The 23,723-nt window shown below is 43.7% G+C and overlaps 4 protein-coding genes across 4 annotated transcripts; 3 read left to right on the top strand and 1 right to left on the bottom strand.

The window, feature by feature from the left end:
- The first annotated feature begins 119 nt into the window (after window positions 1–119).
- On the top strand, window positions 120–877 carry LOC131289628 (mitochondrial transcription rescue factor 1). Its single transcript, XM_058318924.1, has one exon. It carries the CDS (start codon window positions 189–191, stop codon window positions 843–845), a length of 657 nt encoding a protein of 218 aa, XP_058174907.1. The 5' UTR covers window positions 120–188; the 3' UTR covers window positions 846–877.
- Window positions 878–2,131: 1,254 nt separating this feature from the next.
- On the top strand, window positions 2,132–4,078 carry LOC131289629 (mitochondrial import receptor subunit TOM20 homolog). The gene is made up of 4 exons (XM_058318925.1): window positions 2,132–2,322; window positions 2,546–2,627; window positions 2,916–3,036; window positions 3,107–4,078. The coding sequence occupies exons 1-4, from the start codon at window positions 2,199–2,201 to the stop codon at window positions 3,230–3,232; spliced, it is 453 nt and encodes a 150-aa protein (XP_058174908.1). The 5' UTR covers window positions 2,132–2,198; the 3' UTR covers window positions 3,233–4,078.
- A 1,760-nt stretch (window positions 4,079–5,838) lies between these two features.
- On the top strand, window positions 5,839–8,768 carry LOC131289262 (uncharacterized). The gene is made up of 5 exons (XM_058318479.1): window positions 5,839–6,308; window positions 6,375–6,614; window positions 6,671–6,842; window positions 7,072–7,853; window positions 8,420–8,768. Exons 1-5 carry the CDS (start codon window positions 5,900–5,902, stop codon window positions 8,581–8,583), a joined length of 1,767 nt encoding a protein of 588 aa, XP_058174462.1. The 5' UTR covers window positions 5,839–5,899; the 3' UTR covers window positions 8,584–8,768.
- On the bottom strand, window positions 8,700–11,313 carry LOC131289261 (N-acetylglucosamine-1-phosphotransferase subunits alpha/beta). Its single transcript, XM_058318478.1, has 4 exons — window positions 11,048–11,313; window positions 9,724–10,982; window positions 9,446–9,647; window positions 8,700–9,349 (listed from the first exon to the last, which is right to left on the bottom strand). Exons 1-4 carry the CDS (start codon window positions 11,204–11,206, stop codon window positions 8,825–8,827), a joined length of 2,145 nt encoding a protein of 714 aa, XP_058174461.1. The 5' UTR covers window positions 11,207–11,313; the 3' UTR covers window positions 8,700–8,824.
- Between the last annotated feature and the right edge of the window lie 12,410 nt (window positions 11,314–23,723).

Below are 23,723 nucleotides of genomic sequence, written 5' to 3'. Positions count from 1 at the left end.
CTGATGCCACGAAAACTGATTTCAGTCGACAAACTCACCTGGTTATAAATGCCTTGATCCAATCCGGCTGTTGAATTGTCAAAGCATGCGTTCCGGCAAAATGGTAAACATACAAAACATCTGATAATCAAATAACATTGTTGTTTAGCTCGGGAAGGTTGTCTGCGATAACTGCACAAAACAAAAACATGTTGAATACCTGTCTGAATAGTCTAAAACGTGATATACTACAAGGAATGAAACTGTGTAGCCTATTAAGATATAATGTAGCCTCTGTGATAATGAATAATCGCGTGCCACAGCATAGTCAACAACTGCTGAACCACCTAAGCTCCGCGGCGAATCATCAGTTTGCTGCGAGCTCCTACCAATCGTTATACAATCATCAACAAGTCCGGAACAAATCAAAGAAATCGGGAAAGCGAGAGTCTAGAAACGAGGAAGATCTGGACGACGATGAGCCGGAACATGCGTACGAGGACATTGTTAGTGACAAATATAATCGTACGACAAAGGTAGTGGTCACCTCAATGAGAGCTGATGTGCTCCTGAAAGCGGGTCTCGATATTGCTCGGAATAAGGTGGATACTTTATTTTATGGAAGCAAGATACGGCTGAACGGTAAAAAGCTGACTAAAAAGAGCACCACGGTTGATGTGGACGACGAAATCGATGTGGTGCGCGGACCGAGTCCTAGTAACCCGAATCACCTGATTGTATCCCGTGTGGAGATCCTGTCGGTCACGCCACGGGCCGAAAACATTGCCGTTGTCATACAAAGAAACAAGTCCCTAACAATCGAAAACTACTCTGATGGAGCGTATGATGGTGATCAGGAGAAGTAAAACAATGCAATGGAATAAATTCCTCTAGATTTTCTGATAACCGTAGTCTAATGTAATTGCGTTTAAATCTGTTTTATTGCTAAGAAAGGCAAAGAAAGCACCAAATTCGTCCTACAGTTATTCTATAACTTTCGTACGGTGCATAAAAAAATCTTACTGACTCTGCGGGTCTTATTTGCCCAGCCCAACTAACCAAAAGATTTTTATCATTATCCAAACGTTTGTCATTTCAAATGAATGACAAAAAAATAAGAAATTTGAAAGAAATTAGGCTGAGTGAGGGTATTTTGGCCCACGTATGTAATTTTGGCCCACTTAGAAAGTAGATCAATTATTTCAATGATTTCAAATAAAAATGCCCCCTAACATTGAGGTCAATTTATTCTTGTTTAATACCAAATTTGGAGGCGATTGCATCAATATTTTTCGAGAAAATCGCTTAAAACTACGAAGCTGTCTCTTTTTCAAAAAAACATGCCGTAGGCAGATAGTTCGCCCACCTTGAGATATAAGCAACCACTGCGTAAAAAATTCTGAAGTAATGTTTTTCTAAAGCTTTTAGTGTTTTTAGGAATTATCAAAACATTACTTGAATTTTTAGAGCACGAGAAATAATTTTAATTTCGATGCAAAAGTGGGCCAAAATAGATGCAAGGAAATCTGGTTTCGATTGAAACGAAATTTGTATGCATTCTGACACTGACAGATGGTTGTCAGAAATTGTATAAACGAAAATCCGATGATCTTGGAAAAAAGTGGAATTTAAAATATCGAATTAAACATTTTATCTTACTTATTTAACAAAAGTAAAAGTAAATAGCAGATTGTAAATTATTATAAAGATTATTAAAACCATAAAACACATAAAAAAGTCATTTTTCAGGTGGGCCAAAACTGGTACACAGGTGGGCCAAAATAGAAGCAAAGCGGGCCAAAATAGCGACAAAAAATGTGTTCGGATATTGATAATATTTCAGTGAAAACATCAAATAAACTCAAAAATATGAATTTTAATGCATGCTTAGATAGCTACTCTACATTTTCATACCCAGTTTATTGTAATATGTTCGGTACAATTAATGCAAAGATTTATTTTGTGGAGACCCTTCCCTAAGTGGGCCAAAATGGGTACTTTTACCCTACTCGTTATAAAATTTCAATCCACCTCTAGTGCACCGAAAAAGGCCTTTTGAAGAGTCGCAGCAAGCTAGGCAAATGTCAAGCAAAAGCCGCTCAGTCGAACCTTAATCTCAGTGAGGCCTCGTTCGTTTGGTTGTTTTGTGCGGTGTGGTTTTCCTTCGCTTGAAGTAGCGTTTCGAGGAGGTGCTTTGGACGTTGTATTTTGCCAGAAACATGGAAATGAGCAAAACGATTGGCATCGCGGCCGGTGTCGCCGGTACGCTGTTCCTCGGATACTGCATATACTTCGACCACAAGCGGAGGAAGGACCCGGATTTCAAGAAGAAATTGCGCGAGAGTAAGTAATCGTGGAATCGTGCTTTGGAACCGCCGAGACCCCCCCATTTGCCGCGTGTACGCGCGTGTGTGTGTGTATCAATGGTGTAACCATCGCTTCCGGAGCGGTCGATGTTTGCTAGATTTCTCTTTCCCAACGTTTCTAATTATTTTTCTGTGCTACCGTGCCGTGGTTGTTTCTTTTTTTTTATTTAATTGAATCTGCCCATCTTCTTTCCAAACAGGGCGAAAGGCCAAGAAGGTGGCAGGCTCGAGTGGTCCAAGGACAACACTCCCCAATCTGACAGATCACGAAGAAGTGCAAAGGTAAGTGGGGTCCGCAAGTGGCCGGGGATGGCAGTCAGGCACTTTTCAAGAGAAGTGGTGTATCGATTTTCCGGGCTTCTTCCCTTCAGACGCGTGTTGTCAATCGAATGTTTGCTTGTGCGCCTTTTTTTATGGAGTGCGATGTTTATGTAATCGCAACGGGAGAAACATTCTTTGCAGAACACAAAAAAAAGTTGCATGGGATTGATAAGATCCATCGACAGAAACAGTTTGTGGAACTTCTTTTCAATACGTTTAAAAATGTTTCAATCTTTTTCCCTTTGACAGATTCTTCCTGCAGGAGATACAGACCGGTGAATCGCTCATTGCGGCCGGTGACATCGAAAATGGCGTGGAGCATTTGGCCAACGCCATCATCGTCTGCGGTCAGCCAACGCAACTGCTACAGGTGACGAGACGAAAGTAAACTCCTTAAAGCATCCTTGTTCTAAACCCTCCATTTGTCTACCCTTTTGCAGGTCCTCCAGCAAACGCTGCCAGCTCAGGTGTTCGCGCTACTGATCACGCGCATGCGACAGTACGGCAATCAGGCGAGCGAAAACGAAAGGATCAAGCTTCAGGAAATGAACGACGATCTGGAGTAAACGGCAAGCAAAACACACCAACCAACATAGGGGGGAACACAAGGGAATGGTCGTCGTCCGTGATGGTTCCTTTTTAGCAGGGCAGTCGTATTTCACCGGTAGAGAAACGGGTGGCGCGGGAGAACGAGTGGGATTCGGAAATAGAATAATGCATGGGAAAAGGGAGGGCCAGTAGAAAGCGCACCAAAAAAAACATCCCTAAACTAACGCTGCTGGATCAAGCGTCGATATCATCATCTAAAGCAATCGTAAACTAATAAGCGCACTATTTTATTCATAGTTTAAAACGCAGAAAACATCACGTTGATTCGCAAATGGAACAGGTCTTCGAAAGAGTTGCCAGGTCGTATGAGAATTTTTCCCCGTTCGGAAAAAACGGAAGAAAGCTGGATAGCACACCGTCGTCTACGTTATCGCTGCCTGTTTACTTTCTTTCTTCCCACCTTCCCCGCACCCTCTGTGTCTACCTACTCTGCCTTCTTCTCTACCGGGTGAAACTGCTTGTGGCGAAAAATCAATTTAATCGTAGTAGAACAAAATCAGTTTAGTTGATAGATGATAAAGAAACAAGAGTAACAATCGCCTATAGTTTTTCTCTTTGCGTGTACATCCTTTTAAGCACTTGTGTCACACCACCGTCCTGACCTCCCGTATCCCGTATCTGAAAAGCCGGCCATTAACGCCTGTGGCATTGACCTTGCAATAATCAACAAGCCGCCACGGCAGCTTTTTCATTTTCATACTACTTTCTCTGTGGAATGGCACATACCGAAAGCGAAGGGTTCGATGTTTTCGTTATTTGTGATTATTTTCTAACTTTCGAATTCAATGCGTACCATTTCTGGGCGTCGGAGTCACATTGCGTACCGTAAACGAGGGAGAGCTAGAATTTTGATCCCCTCCAAACTCCAAACTCCGATACTCCTCGACAAGATTTATGAAAGAAGGTGCACGAAGCCGAATTGTGTAGAGCTCTGAAGCGTAGTAGATGGAAAGCTAGGGAAGTTACAAAGGAATAATAACTAAAGGAAGCCCCGAAACATCCTGTTGAAAAAGGGGGAAAAGTGCAAGTGAAACATAATATGAGTAACTGGTAGCTTTTTGAGAATAAAGGATATGCAGTGTTATTTCATGGAAAATGTTAGTGTTGACATGTTAAGTGAAGTGGTTATTTTTATTCGCATTTCGTTTTTTTCCCTTTTAGCTTCGAAGTATTTTTTTTAAACACGTACACGTTTTTTTGTATAGTTGAGAAAAATAATTGTATAATTTTCCTACATCCTTTAGGAGCCAGGTTGGCCCGTTACAGTGCACCGATCGAATGCACAACGCCTTGGAGCTGACCATGATCATCAACAATAACTATATTTAAACGTTTATGCTTCGTGTGGGCGGCCGAAACAGACAGCCAGTCCCGGCGCTAGTGGAACCGTCCCGCCACTTTCCAGGCGACCGTCTCTTCCGGATGAATAATTCGAACAGATGCGACGTGGATTTGAATTCCACCGCGCGGGCGTGAGTTTTCCTGGTGCCGTTTTTGCACTATTTTTACACGCACATCCAGAAAATTTCCGTGCCAAGCGTCCGGTTGTAAACAGTTTTCACGGAAACGCGTTTCTATGATTTGTTTTCCAGCAACAATCACGTTTTGAGGGAAAGAGGCTAACTGTTTTCACTGTTGCAAAACAATGTGAGATGTCCTTGGGAAATTTAAATTTAATGGAAGGTCATCTGTGTTCCAATTATGATCAATTACTAGTATCAAAACTTATTTAACAAATTGGAAGAAAAAAAGCCCATAAACTACTCTTGCAATATACATACTGGCATTTAAGGCAAAAAATATATCGAAGAAAAAAATTCGAAAAGGACAGATAACAAGTTAATTAAAGTAATAAATAAAAACGTACCCCTAAACACAGAAACATTGAAAACCTTCCTATTTTTAATTATGAGAAAAGTTAAACATGCACTCTGAAGAATTTTCATTTGAAATTTTTTATATCACTTCAACTGCGTACAACACGCAGTGTCCTAGAGATAACCATAGCAACCAACTATTGCCCAATCATAGAGCCTGTTTTTATCAAACCGCCTTCTTCGCTTTGTTTAAATCGTTCTCTCTACTGCTTCTCGATTGGCCTTATCGGATTGAAAAGCAGTTCTCTAACTCCAGACCTGTTGTCGGCAATATTGGATTGTATTTCGTGTCAGGCAGCGGCTTATCCGCCCTTTCTCTATCCAACCCCTGCCCTCGTGTATATCCTCACACGTCCAATGTGTCCCATTCGTGTCCGACTGCCATCAGTATGCCGTGGGCCATCGTTGCGTTCAGAGCTCGACGTTAAATTACATCTCTAGCTAGGAAACGTTTGGTCGACGCTGCTACCGAAACAAACGGTACGAAAATAGCACATTGCTGTAGACGCTGTGTCGCGGTTTTTTGAATCACGCACGTCGATCATATTCGCGATTGCAAACACCGATCGGAGTCGCGAGTAGCATCATCGTTGCATCCGTGCGATAATCGGGAGCCTAATCGGTTCATATGTGTGATTTTTTTTATTTTCTTCTTTCTTCTAGGTACTTTCTCCTACATCATCGAAGAACAAAGAAAACTGAACGATCATTAGCGTTGGATTTAGAACCCGTAGGCTTCCTGAAAACATGAAGGAACGTAATGCAATAGCATGGCCTACCACGATGTTCGTTGGGGCGTTGTTAGTGATTCCGTTCGCATTTGTCATCCCAGCAGTAGACTCCATTGCTATCTTTCCATCCGAGAAACTGTCGATAGCGGAAGGGGCCGGATTTTTGGCCTTCCTCGACACCGGTACGGCTCCCAGGGCTGGCCAGTGGATTCACTGTTCGGTGAAGATCGGCAGCAATCAGTACAGCCTGGATAGCGATCAGGTGCACCAGATTGGCGAGAAGACAACGGTGGAAAGGTATGACGCGGTTCGGTGTGGAGTGCGCGTGAAGAACCTTCAAAAGGCGCTCGAATCGACATGGACGCTCTATGGGACAGATGCGGCGGCCGAACCGAGTACCGCCATGCTGGAGGTGACCGTTTTGTGTAAGTAAATACATTTCATTCGGCTAGATTTCCAATACGTAACGAAAGTTTTACCCCTCCGAGCAGCACCGAAATTCATCGACCAGCTCAACGTCACCGTTAGCGGCTCGTCTACGACGGCGACCATCAACTGCCCGGACAAGGATAGTGCCCGCTACTGCCGGATCGTGGACGCGCAGGCAAACGTGTACGAGTCGTGCACTAAATCGATCGACGTCACACAACCGTACAGCCACTTCTGGTGTCATGCGCTATTCTGGGGAGACATGGCGGAGCGGGTCACTAAAATCAACATTATCGTCCAAGGTAAGCGTCCCCAGTTCGCCAATCTCATCGTCGATTTAATCGGCTTTTAATTGCAGAGAACGATCGTGACATTACGGCGACGGTGGAGGAAACGGGAGACCACATTGTGCTGACATGCCAGTATCGCCAATCGGTTTCGCTGTGCCGCGCCTTATCGGAGTCCGATAATCGACAACTGTTGTTGCTCGATGGCCATCTATCGGGGCGCTATTCAGCCTACGATACAAAGTAATTGGAAACAGATTTGCGAATCTATTATCTTGCGACTTTTTTTTAAATTTCCCTTTCATTATTTAACCCGCAAGCAAATATCTGCACTGCTTAATTCAAGATAGAGCATGGAATAGATTAGATTGTTAATCTAATCAAGATTAAAACTAATTTACAACAAATACTATTTTATAGCTCTAATATTTGAATTTTAACCAATTAATTTTCCCTCCGCCTTTTTTTGCAGAATCTCCAAAGGAACTTGTTCGCTTGAGATCAAAAAACCTCTTATTGCGGGGGACGTTGGCGTGTGGCGCATCTACCAGCAACTCAACCCGACCGATTTCACTGGCTGCGTGTTTGACCTAATGCCCGTGGTAGCCAAAGCGGGTCTCATACGTGCGAAAAATCTGGCAAACAGAAACGATCGCCTCAAGCTGGAGGCGCAAAGTATCGAGATCTTTCACGATCCGCGTACATCCGTGACGACCAAAACGGAACTGTCCTGCTCGGTACCGTACGCGCTGCAATACTGCTACCTTTCCGGACCGACCGGTGGAGACTTTGCACCGCAGCGTTTCGATCGGCTCAAGTCGCTCGGTGTGTGCCAGTTCGAGGTGACCAACATTACCACCGGAATGTGGGCCTGTGGCATCAACGATCTGAACGGGGCCGAGGATCACCTGACGTACTACAATGTGAGCGTCTACCAGCAGCCCGGGCGGGCCGTCATTGGCCAGCTGACGGCCAGCGCCGGCGATCGGGAGCAGCGGCTACTCTGCAAGACCATTCTGGACCTCCCGATCGACATCTGTCGGTTTGTCGATCCGTCCGGCGAAGTGCACGGGCTGTCGGACATGATGAAACCGTCGGCGGATGCCCATTACCGGTATCACGGGGCGGGATTGCGCGAGGGCGAGTGTGGACTGGAGATTGTCGAGTTGCAGGAACGCGACTTTGGCAGATGGAAGTGTCTGTTTAAGGTGCAGAACCGGGAATATGAGATACCGTTGGACGTCGTTGAAGAAGGTGAGGTAATGCATTTGTATCGACCGTGTTCACTGTGAACGTCTCCGGAACAAGCTCATTGTCGGATTTCGCTAATGTTTAGCTGTGTATGTCTTTGATCCTTTGTACTCGATTCGTTTTTTCGCAAGAGTTACAAACTCATTCGATAAACAGAATCGAAAGATCAATGTAACTATCAAATTGGGATTTCTTCTAATCCAATAATAGTCATTTTTACCTATTCAACTTTAAAACTTCGATAGTAGTCGATTATTGAGAGCTTTGTACTGATTCCAGGATATTGCTTTATAATTTAATTAATTACTTTTCTTACTTCTTTACGATTTCTGAAATCTTCTTCTTAGGAAAAAGCTATTTCCTGATAATATTAACAAAAAAGTTATGTGTGTGAAACTAAAACAAGGGTCTCAAATTTAAAAAAAAGGTTGGAACAATTTCATAACTTAACTCCAACAATGAGCTCGGTTCCATGAATGTTTTTCATTTCATTAACTTAATTGTATTATTTCTACTTCGCGCACATTTTCCCATTTCGTCAACCACACTTCTCTTCCCCGTCGTTTTAGCTATGAGCGTTGGGGTAATAATAGCGATCAGCATCAGCGCCACGATCGTGCTCGTGATCGTCGGATTCTTCGCCTACCGGAAGCTGAACCGGCGCTACAGCGGTCCTTCCTACACCGTATCGTCCAGCATGTCGAATATGTCGAACGGTTCGCATCAATCGTGAGAGCTGAAGGTAGGCAGGTCGGCTTTGATTCGTTGAACCATTGGGACAACTATGTGGAATAGAATGACCCTATCTGCTTCCAATCGTGTGCCATCCTATGAGTGTGGTTTTTTGTCGTTTTCGATTTGTCCGCGTTGTTTTCGGTTCGTTTGTGACGAAATAAAAGTGATTTGTTATTTGTTACCGTAAAACCGAATTGTTACCGTTTATTGCAACAGCCCGTGTTTGAGCATTGAGCAGCCTACGACATGCTGGAATAGTCAGTCGATCGTGTCGCGCCGAGCAGCAGCAGCGTGCGGGCAAATTTCCCCTTGTGCCGGAAGCACAGCATCCGGACGCAGATGAGAAAAATGACCCCGCACACGAGGTACACTGCGTTGCGGAAAATTGTCTTGCGCCGCAACCACGACCGGTAGTCGTCGTAGTACTGGAACCGGTTCCGGTAGGCGCTCTCCAGCTCGAAGGCGCTCCGAGCCGGGAAGAGGCTGAGATAGAAGTCTTCGAGCAGGGCCGCAATCAGCTGATTGTCCTCCGGCCGATCGTCGCCCAGGTTGTCGTTGATGCAGTTAAACTTCTTTGGCGTTTTGCGCAGTTCGTCGAGCGCATCGACGACCTGCGTGATGTTGGAGGTGAGCATTTTAAAGTTGCTGTAGATACCGGTCTTTGCGCTGACGTGGTAGCGATAGCGGGGCACCCGGCCAAAGTTGGCCCGCATCATGTCGGCCAGCTCGCTGCAGGCAACCACGAGCGACTTGGTGACGGTTGGCTGGAAGAGATTCAACGAACGATCAATTAAATTAGTTACGATGTTACTTGTTGTGTTTTTGCAGTTCTTTTCAGATGCCTCCACTAAGAAACTTACAATGGTTGAGTCCTCGTATCGTTCGTATACCAGGGTCGGATACACCTGCCGCTGCTCCTGCTGGTGTTCCAGTGGAAGAAAGTTGTTCTGTTGCAGGGAGCAGTTGGTGACGACCTCCTCGAAGTATCGGACGGCCGACCAATCGAGCGGAAGTTTGTACACCTTCGCTAACAGTGTACGAATCTCCCGATCTGACCACGTACTGCACATAAGATTGGGAAACAGGCATAATTACTAAAAGTAACTTTCAATTTGGAGCATCAAAAGCCCTCACTTACCCCGATGCATCCGTGTCGAAATCGTCGAAGATCTCTCCGACTGTTTTGTTCCTGGATTCGCTCATCAGAAAGTGAAAGTAGCTGAACGCGTACTGCATGTCATTGTTCGCCCGGAATCGGTGCTGTTTGGTGATGAAAAATTCATCCCGAAACCGTTCCAACATGCGCCCCACGGTGTCCACGTTCAGTAGGAAACCAACGTGGGCCAGCACTTTGCGGTTGTGAAACCCGTACGCTCGGTTGAACACCCGGTTCGTGTGGATGAGCGAGTTCGCAAAGATATCCTGCGAGTTAACTGTCGAATCGGCCGGCGAGGGTAGTTTGGCGTCGTCCTTCCCATTCGCACCCACCGTCCGATTGTGACCAGCCACTACACCATTCCGGCGTGAGTGATTGCGTACGTTTCGTTTCTTTACGTTCAACTTGTTACTGTTCATTTTTTCATTATTAAACCGTTCGACGAGCTGGCGCGTGGACGAAGTTCCGTTAGCCTCTTTCGCGCGAAAGATGTCGTGAATGTCACGTATGTTCAGCGATGCTCTCACGCTACCGGTTTTGGGAAACATTTTGGGTACATCGATAAACATCTGCTCACCCTCCTCCTCGACCGGTTCCACTCCCTCCGGGGCGGATTCCCCATACACGTCGTGCAGATGCTGATGGTCGATGTCTCCCTCGTAGTCGGCATGCTCGCAGTCACCGCCATCGTACTGGCAGTCCTCGACGAAGCAGTCCCGGTCACAGGATCCATCGCCGACGAACATCCAAGGGCAGTCGGGTGCGCAATCGGGGACGATCCAGGCGGTGAACACTTTCACCCCTTCCGCGAGCGTAATCAGATCGTCCGGATAGAGTGGGGCACCGAGAAAGATATCATCGTTGAGATAGAGGAAATGGCGGGACAGCCCCGGAATCCGGTGTATGAACGTTTCGATGCTGGCACTGGAAAACGTAGGCAGTGCCGTGTCTGCATCGGCAATCTCGCTGTGCGTTACGATGCGAACGCGTGAATTTTCCAGATTCAACCAACACGGTACCTGGCCGTTAGTCACTATGTAAACATTGCGTACCCACGGGGCGTACTTTTCCAGCGAACGGAGTGAGTACCGGAGCTCGTTCTTGTCATCGTAGCGGGCTTTGTCGCGGGTCGCCGAGTACAGTGCCAGATCGTCCAGAAATCGAGGATCACTTCCGTTGACCCAGGTGTAAACTACATCTATCACTTCGTAGCAATTGTGGCAACTGTTTTTGGACGTATGCTGTAATGGAAGTGAAGCGCTAGAACCAATATGCCAATAATCATGCACCCACGCCGTTGCCATACCGTTATAACTAGGTGTACGATTATGTAGGAAAACGTGAGTAGCGCCAGAACGGTTACCGCACAGCAGCACCGAAACCGGAACTTTCCACTTCTCAAACCGGGAGCGCAGGACCAGCGGGCAATCCGTTTCATGCCTCGCGGCGTTCCTCTGCACTCCATTGTGGGTAGGGTTCGTCGTAATGCTTCCACTGCACTGACCTAGGGTCACTGTGGTTCATCGTGGCTACGGGGGCGGCGGTTTCTTTGAAATTCACCGTGTTCCGATCGGCCCCCAAATTTCTGCTAGCTTGTGAAAGCACACAAAATCGGGATCGCTTAACTTCTTCTTCTTCTTCTTCTTCGTCTGCGAGGATTTACACCAGTACGGCTGTTGAATCCAGCTTCCTGGGCCTTCGCCAGCTACTCTGGTGATGTAGACCTCTGTGGATTAAGGACCGGCAACTAAGGCCATATGCCCCGATTTTCTGAAAATGCTCCGACCTACGTAAGGCAGGAAGCCCTTTATGGTGAATCTAACTTGATGAGCAGCAATTGATTTTGTTTTGACCGCTCGTTAAATAAGACACGCTCGTTCTGTCATATGGACTGTTGTTTATAATCACGGGTTGAGAATTCACACGACCGTCGTTGGTCGACAGGCTTGCCAGCCATTTCCTGCTGGAAGCACGTCCTATGATCGTAGCCTTATACCGGGCTCACTCGGTGGTTGATGGATGCTTTTGGATTCTTTTCCTTTAAAACGAGATTCTATTAGCTACGATAAAGTCGTAAACTGCTTTCATTTTACATTGCTTCTTGTTCTTCCAGAATTTTATGAATTTATCCAACTTAATGTCCCGATTCTGCTCACGATTAATTGCATATTTACGACAGAAGAAAACCTTATGGGACGCGGTGTCTGGGGTATCACAAAGTTCACAATTTCCGTTAGGAGCACGTTTCATCTTGTGTAGCCAGAAGTTACCATAATCATGTCCTGCTATTAGTCTGTTCAGTGTTTTAATTGCCCTGGTGGAAAGGGACATTCTATAGTGCCACATTTTCCTATCAATACAATTTTGGAAGCGCTGAAATTTCTTTCCTTTTGTAGCACATGCTTCGCGGTACCACTGATTCGCTTCCGAGCGCATTCTGGATTCTAGCCTTTGGATCACATCCTTGAGTCTTATTTTGTTGCATATGGTATTCTGGCTTGTAGTGCCTAGTTTGGCTAGGTGATCGGCCTGTTCATTGCCAGGAATACCGATATGACTTGGGATCCATTGAATTTTCGCGTCTAATTCCAAGCAGGTGTGAGTGATGTTGCTTATGAGTTCATCCATGAAGAGATCTTCACTAGCTTTCAGGAGTATATGACAAGAAGACATACTATCAGTATAAATGATAGGCCCCTTAAGGCTTCTCATCTTGGCGAGGTGTAGTGCCTTGTCAATGGCTAGCAGTTCCACTGTGCATATCGATGTAGCGTTCTTCACTTTGAAGCTGAACTCCTCTTGTCCCGTCGCTCGGTCCTTAATTACAATCCCAATACCACAGCCATGCTCAGTGATGCTTCCATCAGTGAAGATTGATGGACTATCCTCCAGCGTTTGCATCATGGTCCTGCATATCTGTCTTAGGGTTTCTGGGTTCGTACTGTTCTTGCTACCCTCCAACCCTGGGATTGATAGGCTGATTCCCTCCTTTCTAACACCGTTCGTGGCATCGTTGTAGCTGTATTTTGTTACTATATCCAGACTCTCATTGTTATCAACGTATGCCCTGTGTTGTGGCGACGATTTGTTGGATATACTGAGGATTTGGAAGCTGGCGAGTGTTGATCTACTTATTTTCGCATGGGCCAAGGTCTTCGCGAGCTCCTTTGCTACTAAGTACTCGCGTCTAATTTCAAAAGGAATCTCGGAAGCAATTGCCATCAAAGTATTGATCGGTGTGGTTTTGGAGCAACCAGTGACCTTTCTTAGGGATTGGTTAATTACAGTGTTGACAGATGCAATTTTATTTTTGTTTGCTCTACTGGTGCAGGCGATGCCATATTCTAGAGTGCCTCTGATAAGTGCTCTATGAAGTTGCAAGGCCCTTTCCGGATGGACCGAATGACTTTTATTGCATAAGCACTTAACGATGTTCAGTCGCTTACTTGCTTTTTCCTTGAGAGCTTCAATGTGTTCATGGAATTTTAATTTTTGGTCGAACACCACACCCAGAAACTTGTGCTGGGTGTTAATTTGCACCGCTGAGTTGTTTATTCTAATTCTCAAGCCAGGATCGTAATTTGGGAAAACCATCGCACAGCATTTGTCTATGTTGACCACAAGGTTTAGCTCGTCTAGGTGGTCCTTGAGCCTGTTGACCGATGCCTGCAGTTTCGCTGTTACCGCTTGTATCGATTGGCCTGAGTGGATAATGGCAAAATCGTCAGCGAATTGGATTACCTCTCCATTCGGAGAGTGGCATTGGCTTGTGTAAATGTTAAAAAGCGTTGGGGACATGATGTCTCCCTGTGGAAGACCGATGGACACAGTTCTTCTCAGGGTTTTCCCATTGACGCACATTTCGATTGTCCGGTTCTGAAGAAAGGCTCTAATCCATCGCACTGCCTCTGGAGGGATCAAGTAGGCTTGGAGGATTCGGAGTAGCTTGCATATTGCGACACTGTTGTATGCATTTTTAAGGTCAATAAAAATGATACCAGTGATCTTTCTTTTGGCGTTATTTAAGCAAACTTGGTTCACTAGGATGTTGGTGGCCAAAGTAGTCGCGCAGTTTCTCCTGAATCCCACGGAAGTGTCCGGGAAAAAACGGTATTTCTCCATTGTGTCCAATATGATTTTATGCACTTCCGTGTTTGCCGCCTTAATTATGGTGGGGAGTAGCGAAATTGGTCTTAGGTTTCGGACGTCGTTGGGGTCTTTTCCAGGTTTGGGGATGGCCACGATCTTAATTGTCCTCAATACCTTTGGAATCCTGCCCTGTGCCCACATTCTGTTGAGGTCCTTTATGAGCATCAGGGTGGTGTCGTCGTTTAATTGCCTCAGAATCTCATAGCTTATTTTATCGTAGCCTGGCGCGGTGTTCTTTTTTTTTGTGACAATGAGGCGCCATTTCTTCAGGTTCAGGAAATCTCCCGCTCCCGTAGAGTCATGGGCTTGTAAGCTCACATCGGACGTTTTCCTGCCGGTGGGGAAGTTTATTTTTAGAAATTCCTTAGCCATCGCTTCATCGCTCATTATGGGATTCTCCTGGTGGTGACCGGGGCGTCCCTTCACCCTGTTGACAATTTTCCATAAGGCATGGGGTTTGGTTTGCGGGGTGACGTCATCCACTGCTTTCCCTAGGCTGTCATCTTTGCCCTTCTTTTTCAAAAATCTAAATCTAGCAGTTTGTTTTTTTAGGTTTATGTGGTTAAGCAAGGTCTTTTGTCTGTTGTATTTTCGTCGGGCTTCATTTTTTTCCTCCCAAGCCCGGTTAGTCTCATCGTTCCACCAGGCTTTGGCCACGTACTTGGAGGTACGACGATTTCCTTTTATTATTCCCGTGACATCCTTGCAGATAAGGCTGATGGCAGCGTCCTGGTTGTAAGACAGTTGACCCACCTCGCTCAGGATTTTGCTCTTTTTATAGGTGACCCACTTTTTCCTATGCACAGCCAGCTGGGTTTCAATCGTAATTGCCCTGTGATCGCTCGTGCCGATGTGTAAATCCTCCACCCTTCTGGTGGTATAGGGCAGGATGTCGCACGAACACGCCATCACGTCGATTGCCGTATTCCGTTGGCTGGTGTTGGTAGGGATGTATGTGGCCTCCTTGTTGGTCACTATGGCAAGGTCATGTTCGTCCATACACTCGAGTAGTTGCCTTCCTCTACTATCTGTAGGCTGGTCGCCCCAATAGCTATGATGTGCGTTAAAATCACCTGTAATGATGATCTTTCGGTGCTGGCTCAGATTGGAGCACAGCTCTTCCATCACAGCTTTAAAAACTGCTAGCGGAGTTTTGGGAGTGACATAGGATGAGGAGATCACCAGATTTAACTTTGGTAAGCACACGGCTGTGGTCTGCACATAACACGACATCGCATGGCTGGTGATTCTGCTTGCCTCGAGGCTTTTGTGTACCGCAATGGCAGTACCGCCGTAACCGTCCTCCCTATCATCCCGAAATAATTGGAAGCAGTTTAATCTAACATTGGCGTCTTTCTTTAACCACGTTTCTTGAATGCAAAATATGTCAATGTTCTCGTCTGTTGCAATTCTTTCCAGCTCGCCTACGTTGTTTCGCAGACTCTGCACGTTACATTGTAGGATTTTTATTTTCCTCTCTTTACCATCCATCACTTGCATGGGAATGGTGCAGAGCGAACCGAAAAGCTTGGTTTCCATAATTAATTATTTTTTATACTTTAAATTTCATAGTCACTCGAAAAATTTTACCCGCTCGGCAGCGGATAATGATCTCAGAGCCATTTTTACTCCGTCCTTGTTTTGTATGATAAGTTCCTCTATTTGCGTTGGTGTGTCTTCCGACACGTCCATGCCCTTTGTGTTTGTCTTTTCGTTAGTTGATGAGGATTCCCCCTCATCGCAGCGTTCGGTAGTATCGGTGTTTATTTGAATTTTGTCTGTCTGAATGTCGATTTTTTTTGGTTGGGTCACCTGCTCAGGCAGGCTGACCATTTCTTCTTTATAGTTTTTAGTAATCCTTTTCGTGTTTGTTTCGTTTCGTGTTGTGCCCTTTGTCGCTTGGGCGAAGCTTTGGTCTGTAGTAGTGAAAATCCTTGGGACAGTGGGGCACTGCATCCTGCGAATTTTTCTTGCTTCAGCGTAAGTAACGCGGTCCAAGGTTTTAATCTTTTGTATCTCTACCTCGTCGAGGTATGTTGGACACTCTTTGTTGAGAGTGTGGTGGTTGCCTGAGCATGACACGCATTTAATAAAGGGACACTCACCTTCGTGTTCCGGCATACTACAGTTTGCGCACACGCGGTCGCCTCTACACCATTTCTTGGTGTGCCCAATTTTTAAACAAGTGGAGCACCGCATGGGTTTGGGGATATAGACGTCCACGAGGACGGGGTACAAGCCGAAATCGACGGACCGGGGGATTACCGTTGTCTGGAAGGTAATAATCGCCGTTCTAGTGTTAACGATCTCATCACCTGCTTTTCTTTTCATAATGACAACCTCGGACACTTTTTGTTCCTTCAAGCCGGCGAGGATTTCTCCCTCCGACATGAATTCTATGTCCGGGCATCGTATAACTCCCTTGCACGTGTTCAAAGTGGGGTGGTCAATCACCTTTACGGCTATGCCACATGGCTCGGGGATCTTCTTGATTGTCTTAGCTTTCTGTGCTAGCTTCTCGTTTTTTGTTCTTATTAAAAGCTTGCCATCCCTGAGCCTAGTGACATGCTCCGGTTTGCCTCCCATTGCATTCTCGAGGACCTTGTTCAGTAGAAAGGGATTTACCCGGCTTAAATCACGTCCGTCGGTAATCGATTCCATGACCAAAAATTTTTCTTCAGCCGTGATGCTGGTTGCTACTTTTGGCGCTGCATTTCTGTTTTTTTTTCGTTTCGGTTCAATCGTGTCGCTCAATGCTCCAAAATAATTGCTGAGGGGTATCCCCCCTCCAGGGTCATTGACCCCCATCCTCGCTAGCTTGCACTACTTTAAAACTTCCTTTTTTTTCCTTCTTGCTTCAAAAAAGGTAAAAGGGATTGAGAAAGTCACTGAACTATAAAACTTATCACTCTTTTCAACGTCCAGGCAAAAAGTCACCAACTGACAAATCAAAAAACACGTGTGAATCCGTCAGAAACCAACTGTCGAATGGGGGATCGCTTAACTGAAGCGTAAACAAAACACCGGGATGCTGTCAAATGTGGCACTGTTTTTGTTTTCATTGAAAATACCAACCAAGGTTTCTGCATCTACGCCTCAGAATTTCATAAACTAAGAATTACGGTTGGACATATGGCTGTCACAGTCGGTCCTACAGCACGAGCCCCTGCATAGGAGCTCGTGTCAGAGTCGGTATGCCTCTGAGTACGAGTAAGGGAACTAACGTTCGACTTAACGTAGGAGGATATATCCCGACTCGCATAAAAGAAGAAGAAGAAGAAGAAGAAGAATTACGGAAGAGTCTTTGTTGCACAGAGTTAACTGATAATTATCAGTCTTTAAAAGACCTTTCATTTGAGGGGTCTGGCGCTAAAATTGGCCAAGCCACTAAAAAGTTATTAACAAAATAGCTATTTCAGACATTCATAAGGCAGCTTGGTTGTTTCAATTTGAAATCTTTCATTTCTGAAGCTCCGACGGACATCTCCGAGAGACGGATTCGACGATTCACCAGCCTGGCCATTCTACAAAGCTGCCAACTTTATCACGTTAGCAAATTGTCACAGCGTAAAATTGTCGCCTGAAAGGCCATTCTAAGAATCTAACCATTGTGGTAGCCAGACGAACATTAACGTTTCGTAACGTAAATCGTTTTCAAAGCAAAGTGAAGTTTAATTGGTGTAAATACGTCTCAAATGGTGAATGCTTTGCAATGCAATTGTAACAATAGTGAAGGCGGTGTGCCAGAAGGGATCTTGTGCCAAGATGTACCAACAGTCACATTCTCGGAACCTGTGGTAAGTGTGGAATGTTTAAGTTTTCTTTTTTTACCACCATAGGATAGGAAAAAATTGTCCAGTGTTTGAACATCGTCATTAAATCATAGAAACATTATTATTTGAATAAAAAAACTGCCCCCATACGAAAAAAGGCTACAATTGAAGCGCGATAGGCACAGATATACTTTAAATAAAAACGACAGGAATCTAAAATTCCAACAGCAGGATTTTCGAATAAATCAGCTTTTAACAACTAACTTGAAAAGACCTTTCATTTAAGGGGTCAATCGTGAAAATCGGTTGTATTCTGTTCCAATCATCTTGTATGCGTGATGTTTGAGATTGTCTGTTTTCGAGGAGAATCATCTAAACCGCTGTTTAAACTTGCCTGGAATTCCCGGTGGCGGGAACGGGAAAAAGTAGCCCAGATTCGACAGAATATCCAGCGGGAACGAGCTTATTCGTCCGATCTGTCAAAGTGAAGCTTTGTTTACGTTTTAGTTTGTTTACGTGATCTAAATTGGCGGCAGGTAAAAGTGGAATTGTGAGTCATTATCAAATATAAAGTTTATGAATGGTGTTGTTGAGTTCCTCCTCCAAAATTTTGCGTCGAAGACTACTCGCATTTTGGTTTCTCTCCAACAACATCGGTCGCATCCATATACGTTGCCCATACCGACGTTGTTGTAGCAAGCGAATGAAACTTTTCATGAAACGTTTCAATTAAGCAAATGCGTCCGTTCCCGCCGGGTCGTAGTTTCGCGTTTTTTAAACATAGCGGGAACGAAATCCGTTTTTTTCATATGGAGTTTCCCGTCATCCAGCGGGATTCCCGCTGGACGGCGGGAATATTCGTGCGAATACCGCTGTGTCTAGCCGTCGCTTAAAATCTTCCATAGATGTTCTATCGGGTTCATATCTGGACTCTGTGGGAAGCGAATGGAGTTGTTTTGGGACATTATTATAACGAAGCCACAACTTCGCTCGTTATCTTGTTGGAACAGGAATCTTCCTTGAAATCCTAACTTCTCGGCGTTTTTTATACAACTGTCTTTCAAAATTTGAACGTAGGTTTTGTGATCCTTTATCCCATCAATGAAGTACAACTGCCCCACTCCTGCTGCACTCATGCGCAGCTTAACAGCATATCGCAACATTCACCATATTTCACCGTTGGAACAAGATGCTTTGTTTGCATTTCAGTATAGCATTTATTATATACCATTTTTATACGACCAGCAACAGCCAACGCATCAACTGCAATAACAGCAACTGCCAACGCAGCTCGAACAAGAACTATTCGAACAACACCAACTAGTGCGGGATTTGATGAAAGAGGTACTATTTTCCCTTCAACTTTTTTCTTTTATCTTGCGGCATTTTCCGGTTCTACTAATTATTTCTTTTTCTGTTGTAGGTTGATATATATAAAAAATACATTAAAGTCATGCAACGGCAGCTGGAACAACAGAAGCTGCAACTAGCAGAAAAAGAAAAACGACAGGCAGAGCAGCAGCAGCAACGACCATTATGTGGATCTTGCGGATGTAAAATTCAGCAAAAACAGGTAAGGTACATATACCAGGATATTATTCCAGCCCATGGGCCCCCCTTATTATTTCTCAAAATTATAAAACAACTCCCTTTTTCGGTAGACCTAGCGCAGTCCGCTCGCTGCGCTCGCTGCGGTTGCGCCACCGTTTCAAACTCATTTCTTCGCCCAAACTCATTGGTTCATACTGTCCATCCTGTGTAGTATAATTTACAAGCTCAATTAATATGAAAAAGTATATTATCCTGCATTCAACCTACACTCAGAGAGTTGCAGCGCAGCATACCAAAATCGGTTTTTGACACTTGAACGTAATGCAGTCTCGCGGTTAAGGTTTTGCGGTTTTATTTTTACTTATGATAAAACCTTTATTATTAGCAGATAATTAAGCAATTTAAAATTTAAAATAGAATCATATGACGAACGATACGCGGGCAGACACATTTAAATAAACGTGATAAGTTTGTAGCAGTCACTGACTGGTTATTGTAGAATCCACTGTTCTTTGTTATTTTTGACGGTGACGGAGATGACGGATTTATTCCGTCCGTCACCTTGCAGTGCAGATCCTAAAAATGTAACTTGGATTCTTTTCTCAATTCATCAATGTTTTCCGATGTTGTGTTGTGATACTTGGTTGGCGATTCGAATAAGCCTAGAGTGGCCATCATAAAGTGCCATATTGAGTAACCCGGTATCAACCCCGGTTTTACACTTGTCGTGCACGTCTTTTACTGCCTCAAAACTTATACTGTGGTCGGTTCCAAAATTAAATACTGGAACGATAGTTTACCAGCATTTGTCTATATAGAAGATAACGGGATTTTTTCGTCTAGGAAAATTCGAAATTTTCTTACATTGTTCAACCCGGATGCGGTTGGCCATTATGTGAGCATATTTTTGGAGCCCTTCACTTCGCCACACAACCTTCCTTTATGATCTTCCTTATCATAATATTATTGATACCGAGTTCTTATGTCATCTTCTTCATGGAATGGGCTGAATTCCGTTTGATCTGCGTTTTCACTGACCTAGTAAAACGACCCGGTTACACGGGTCCGTGTAAATTCTATTGGAGATTCAATATTTGTTTTTGTCCTCTAATCTCGAAATATAAAATGCAACCCTCGTATGACTGTAAATATATCGTGGAAGAAATTACTTACTTACCCTTAAGTATTTCGAATTATAATTCCGTTTGCCTTTGGCTACTTTTGCCTATCCCTATCAAAGCCTTGTATCAAAGATACCTATTTACTGTAGAACTTAAAATTTATTGTTGCGCAGTATAACTATTAGATCATGATTTTTAGTACCCTTAATCGTGCCGTAGAAGAATTTTGAAAATTCACCATTTCATTCATGATTGGTTTCATGCGATAACCATTTCTTGTTATTATACATAAACCATTTATTGATTCTATATCTCTCGATTTATAAGTATTGCCACTTAAGAGAATTGGCTTGCAAATAAAAAATTTCTTTATTAATTCTTGTTTTAGGTTTCCGAAACCCAGGAGGCTGCAGTAATAAAAATCCTGGAGCTGTTCCCATGCTTGTGGAGCAAAACTACAAAGCACAGTTTTCAACAAGTTCTAGACGGCAAAAAGACAATACTCGAAGAGTGCGGATTTTTCGATCTTCGGCAAGTGGAAATCTGCGTATCGAAAATACCAACTCGATACCGGAAAGAAAAGGATCGAGTAGAGCGGTCGAAGAGATCCGGCAGCGGTATCGAGTTCAGGAGGACGCGTGTCATGGGGTCGAGATTTACTACTATGAACTGGTGAGTTAGGGAACTTTTTCCATTCTATTTAAACACATGTGTGAAATTTTTTTCTTCTTTGATGACCCACTCACAGTTAACACCTTGACGTCCGCACAATTCACGGTGTCGCAACGCTTTACGACCGGCGCGTTTGCACCAGTTCACCCGTATCTGGCCGAGCTGTTTAATCATTATTTTTCTTTCGTTGATGGAACTTACATACGAACAGCAACATGCATGTATCTTTAATTTCCCTCCGCAATCACCTCTCCTGAATGGCTTACCAGTATGTCGACTAGGTTTGGTGTTCGAATCCAGTTGGGGAAAAATCTTTTATTATGCGAAATAAAATTTTTATTTAAAATCAACGTTTACCATTCCATTAAGTAGCGATATTTCCTCACTATTTCTAGCTTCATGAGTACTTCAAAAATGTAGGTTTTATTGTCTCATCTTATCATAGGACTAAGAAACTGCGAATTATGAATTTGAAACGGCGGCGCGCCCGCAGCGAGCGCAGCGAGCGGACTGCGCTAGGTCTACCGGAAAAGGAAGTTTGTTATAAATTTGTGAAATAAGGGGGGCCCGCGGGCTCCACTCATACCGCACCCCTAGATTGATTGCGTAGCTGAATTTTCATAAACTTATGGTTAATTGTATTGCTTCACCCGTTCAACCGAATATCCGGGTAGTGTTTGGATTTTTTAAAAATAATTTTTAATTGGAATGTCGTATCGGCATGATACTTAACTTAACGGCATGAAAGAAATATTTTTTTCAAAGGAATTTAAATAATTTTATTTGCATTTTTCGGTTGATACCCCTTAAACGTTCAACCGGACTACCCGTGTAGTTCATACATTTTGTATGGGAGATTCCGTTTTTCTGTACTTAAATATCTTTTTATTGAGATGTCAGATCGATTTTCGGAAATTTTCATCGAAGTTACTTTGGGTTATTTTCCAAAATATTGTACAACTTTTATAATGTTAATTATTCGTAAAGTATGTAAATTTAAGGTTCCAAAAAATTTTACCTTGGGGTTTTACCATCAGCTCCAAATCGTCGAATTAGAGATACAGTTGGTCCCCGCAGTACGCGATACTCGATGTACGCGAATTCGCAATACGCGATTTTTTAAAACTGACAGCTCATAGCGTTGCTCGAGTTCTGATTAGTCAATTTTACTTTGTTTTGGTAGAATGAAGTTTTTAATATGCATTTTTTAACAGAGATATAACTATGCAATATAAAAAATGGAACACTTATTAGTTATTTGGATAAAAGATATGTTAAATAAGCGGTTCCCTCTCAGTGTCAACTTTTCAATATGAGGTATAAACGATATGGCAGAGGAAATCCGCAATACGCGAAAATTCGATATACGCTATTGCGTTCGGTCCCAAACATTCGCGTACTGCGGGGACCAACTGTATTCTGCATGGTGAACAGTAACGTCGTGAGCTTGCAACCTTGCAATTCGCCTCTTCTCCAAAATCTTCCGGCTATGACAGCATAAACAATGCAACAATATAACAATGCAATGAAACAAAATAAACTTCTTAGCAACAACTTACAGCTAGATAACAATAAAACATAGCATGGGCAAAAACCGCAAAGTACCTTGGACTAAATTTAGACAAAAGAATGATCATCAAAACACATTTCGATGAACTGGGCATTAAAAGCGAAAAAATGTTCAAAGTCTTGTACTGTTTCATTAAAAGAAAATCAAAACTCAATTTAGAAAATAAGATACTACTATACACATCACTTGTCCCCGTCTGATCTCATTGCGCTATATAACACATTTTAAAACTTCAAAGAATTCAAAGTAAATTCTTGAAAATTATTCTGAAGGTACCCCCTTTGTTTAGTACTCGTCGTCGTCTAGATAATGTAACAAGAAATTAACAAGCAAAATACGCCACAAGCAGTTTTCATGAAGTAAGCAACTTGATACTCTAGTTCGATAAGCAATCAAATTGGTTATTTTTGTTAGGATAAGTTAGGTTAACTTAGGTTGGGCTTTTTGTTTTTTTTTCTGTTTTTGTTGGTTTTAACTTAAATACCGTAGGTTTTGCAAAGATCCCATTATTCCTTTTTTCCCACATTGTTCCTCATATTTATCCCAGTGCCCCCGTTATTCCTCATTGTTATTAGCTATAAGTTTATGTATTATAATTGTTCTCATTTTTCGAGCAATAAATTACTACTACTACTACTACTAGTACCACTCAGTGGAATTTCAAAACATGGTTTGGATTTGCCTTATATGGCGCGACCTAAAGATAGATCTGTTATTACGAGTATTATTTGACGACATCTCCATGCATGGAATCTATGTGGTTTTCCTTGAGTTCTAGTGCTTCGTTTTGTTTTAATATTAGCGTGTTATTAATATTGGAAAAGGCAATGTTCGTTGAGTCAGCTTGTTACAATATTTAACCGTCATTACACGTGAACTTTCGGTATAACGGTCACCTGCAATATGTTACCGGACAAACTTGGACCAGACCAAATGGAAGATGGGTCTTCAGAGTCCTTTGTTTTTCCGCTAACCGCGATTTAGGAATTCTGTCGTGCAAGGTCCTTTACCCGTGAATCCCTGACGTACCTTTCCGCCAATTGCTCCAGTTTCCAAATTATGCCGGGGAGCCTATGCCGCAAAGAGGGAATTCTAGTGAAAAGGCGTTTCGGATAGTGGGCAGACGCAAAGGTTGGGAGTCAACCT

This window comes from Anopheles ziemanni, chromosome 3 (genome assembly GCF_943734765.1).
Source record: "Anopheles ziemanni chromosome 3, idAnoZiCoDA_A2_x.2, whole genome shotgun sequence".
Taxonomy (NCBI): Eukaryota; Metazoa; Arthropoda; class Insecta; order Diptera; family Culicidae; genus Anopheles; species Anopheles ziemanni.
Note: the sequence above shows the minus strand (reverse complement) of the source record. Positions and strands in the feature narration are given on the sequence as shown.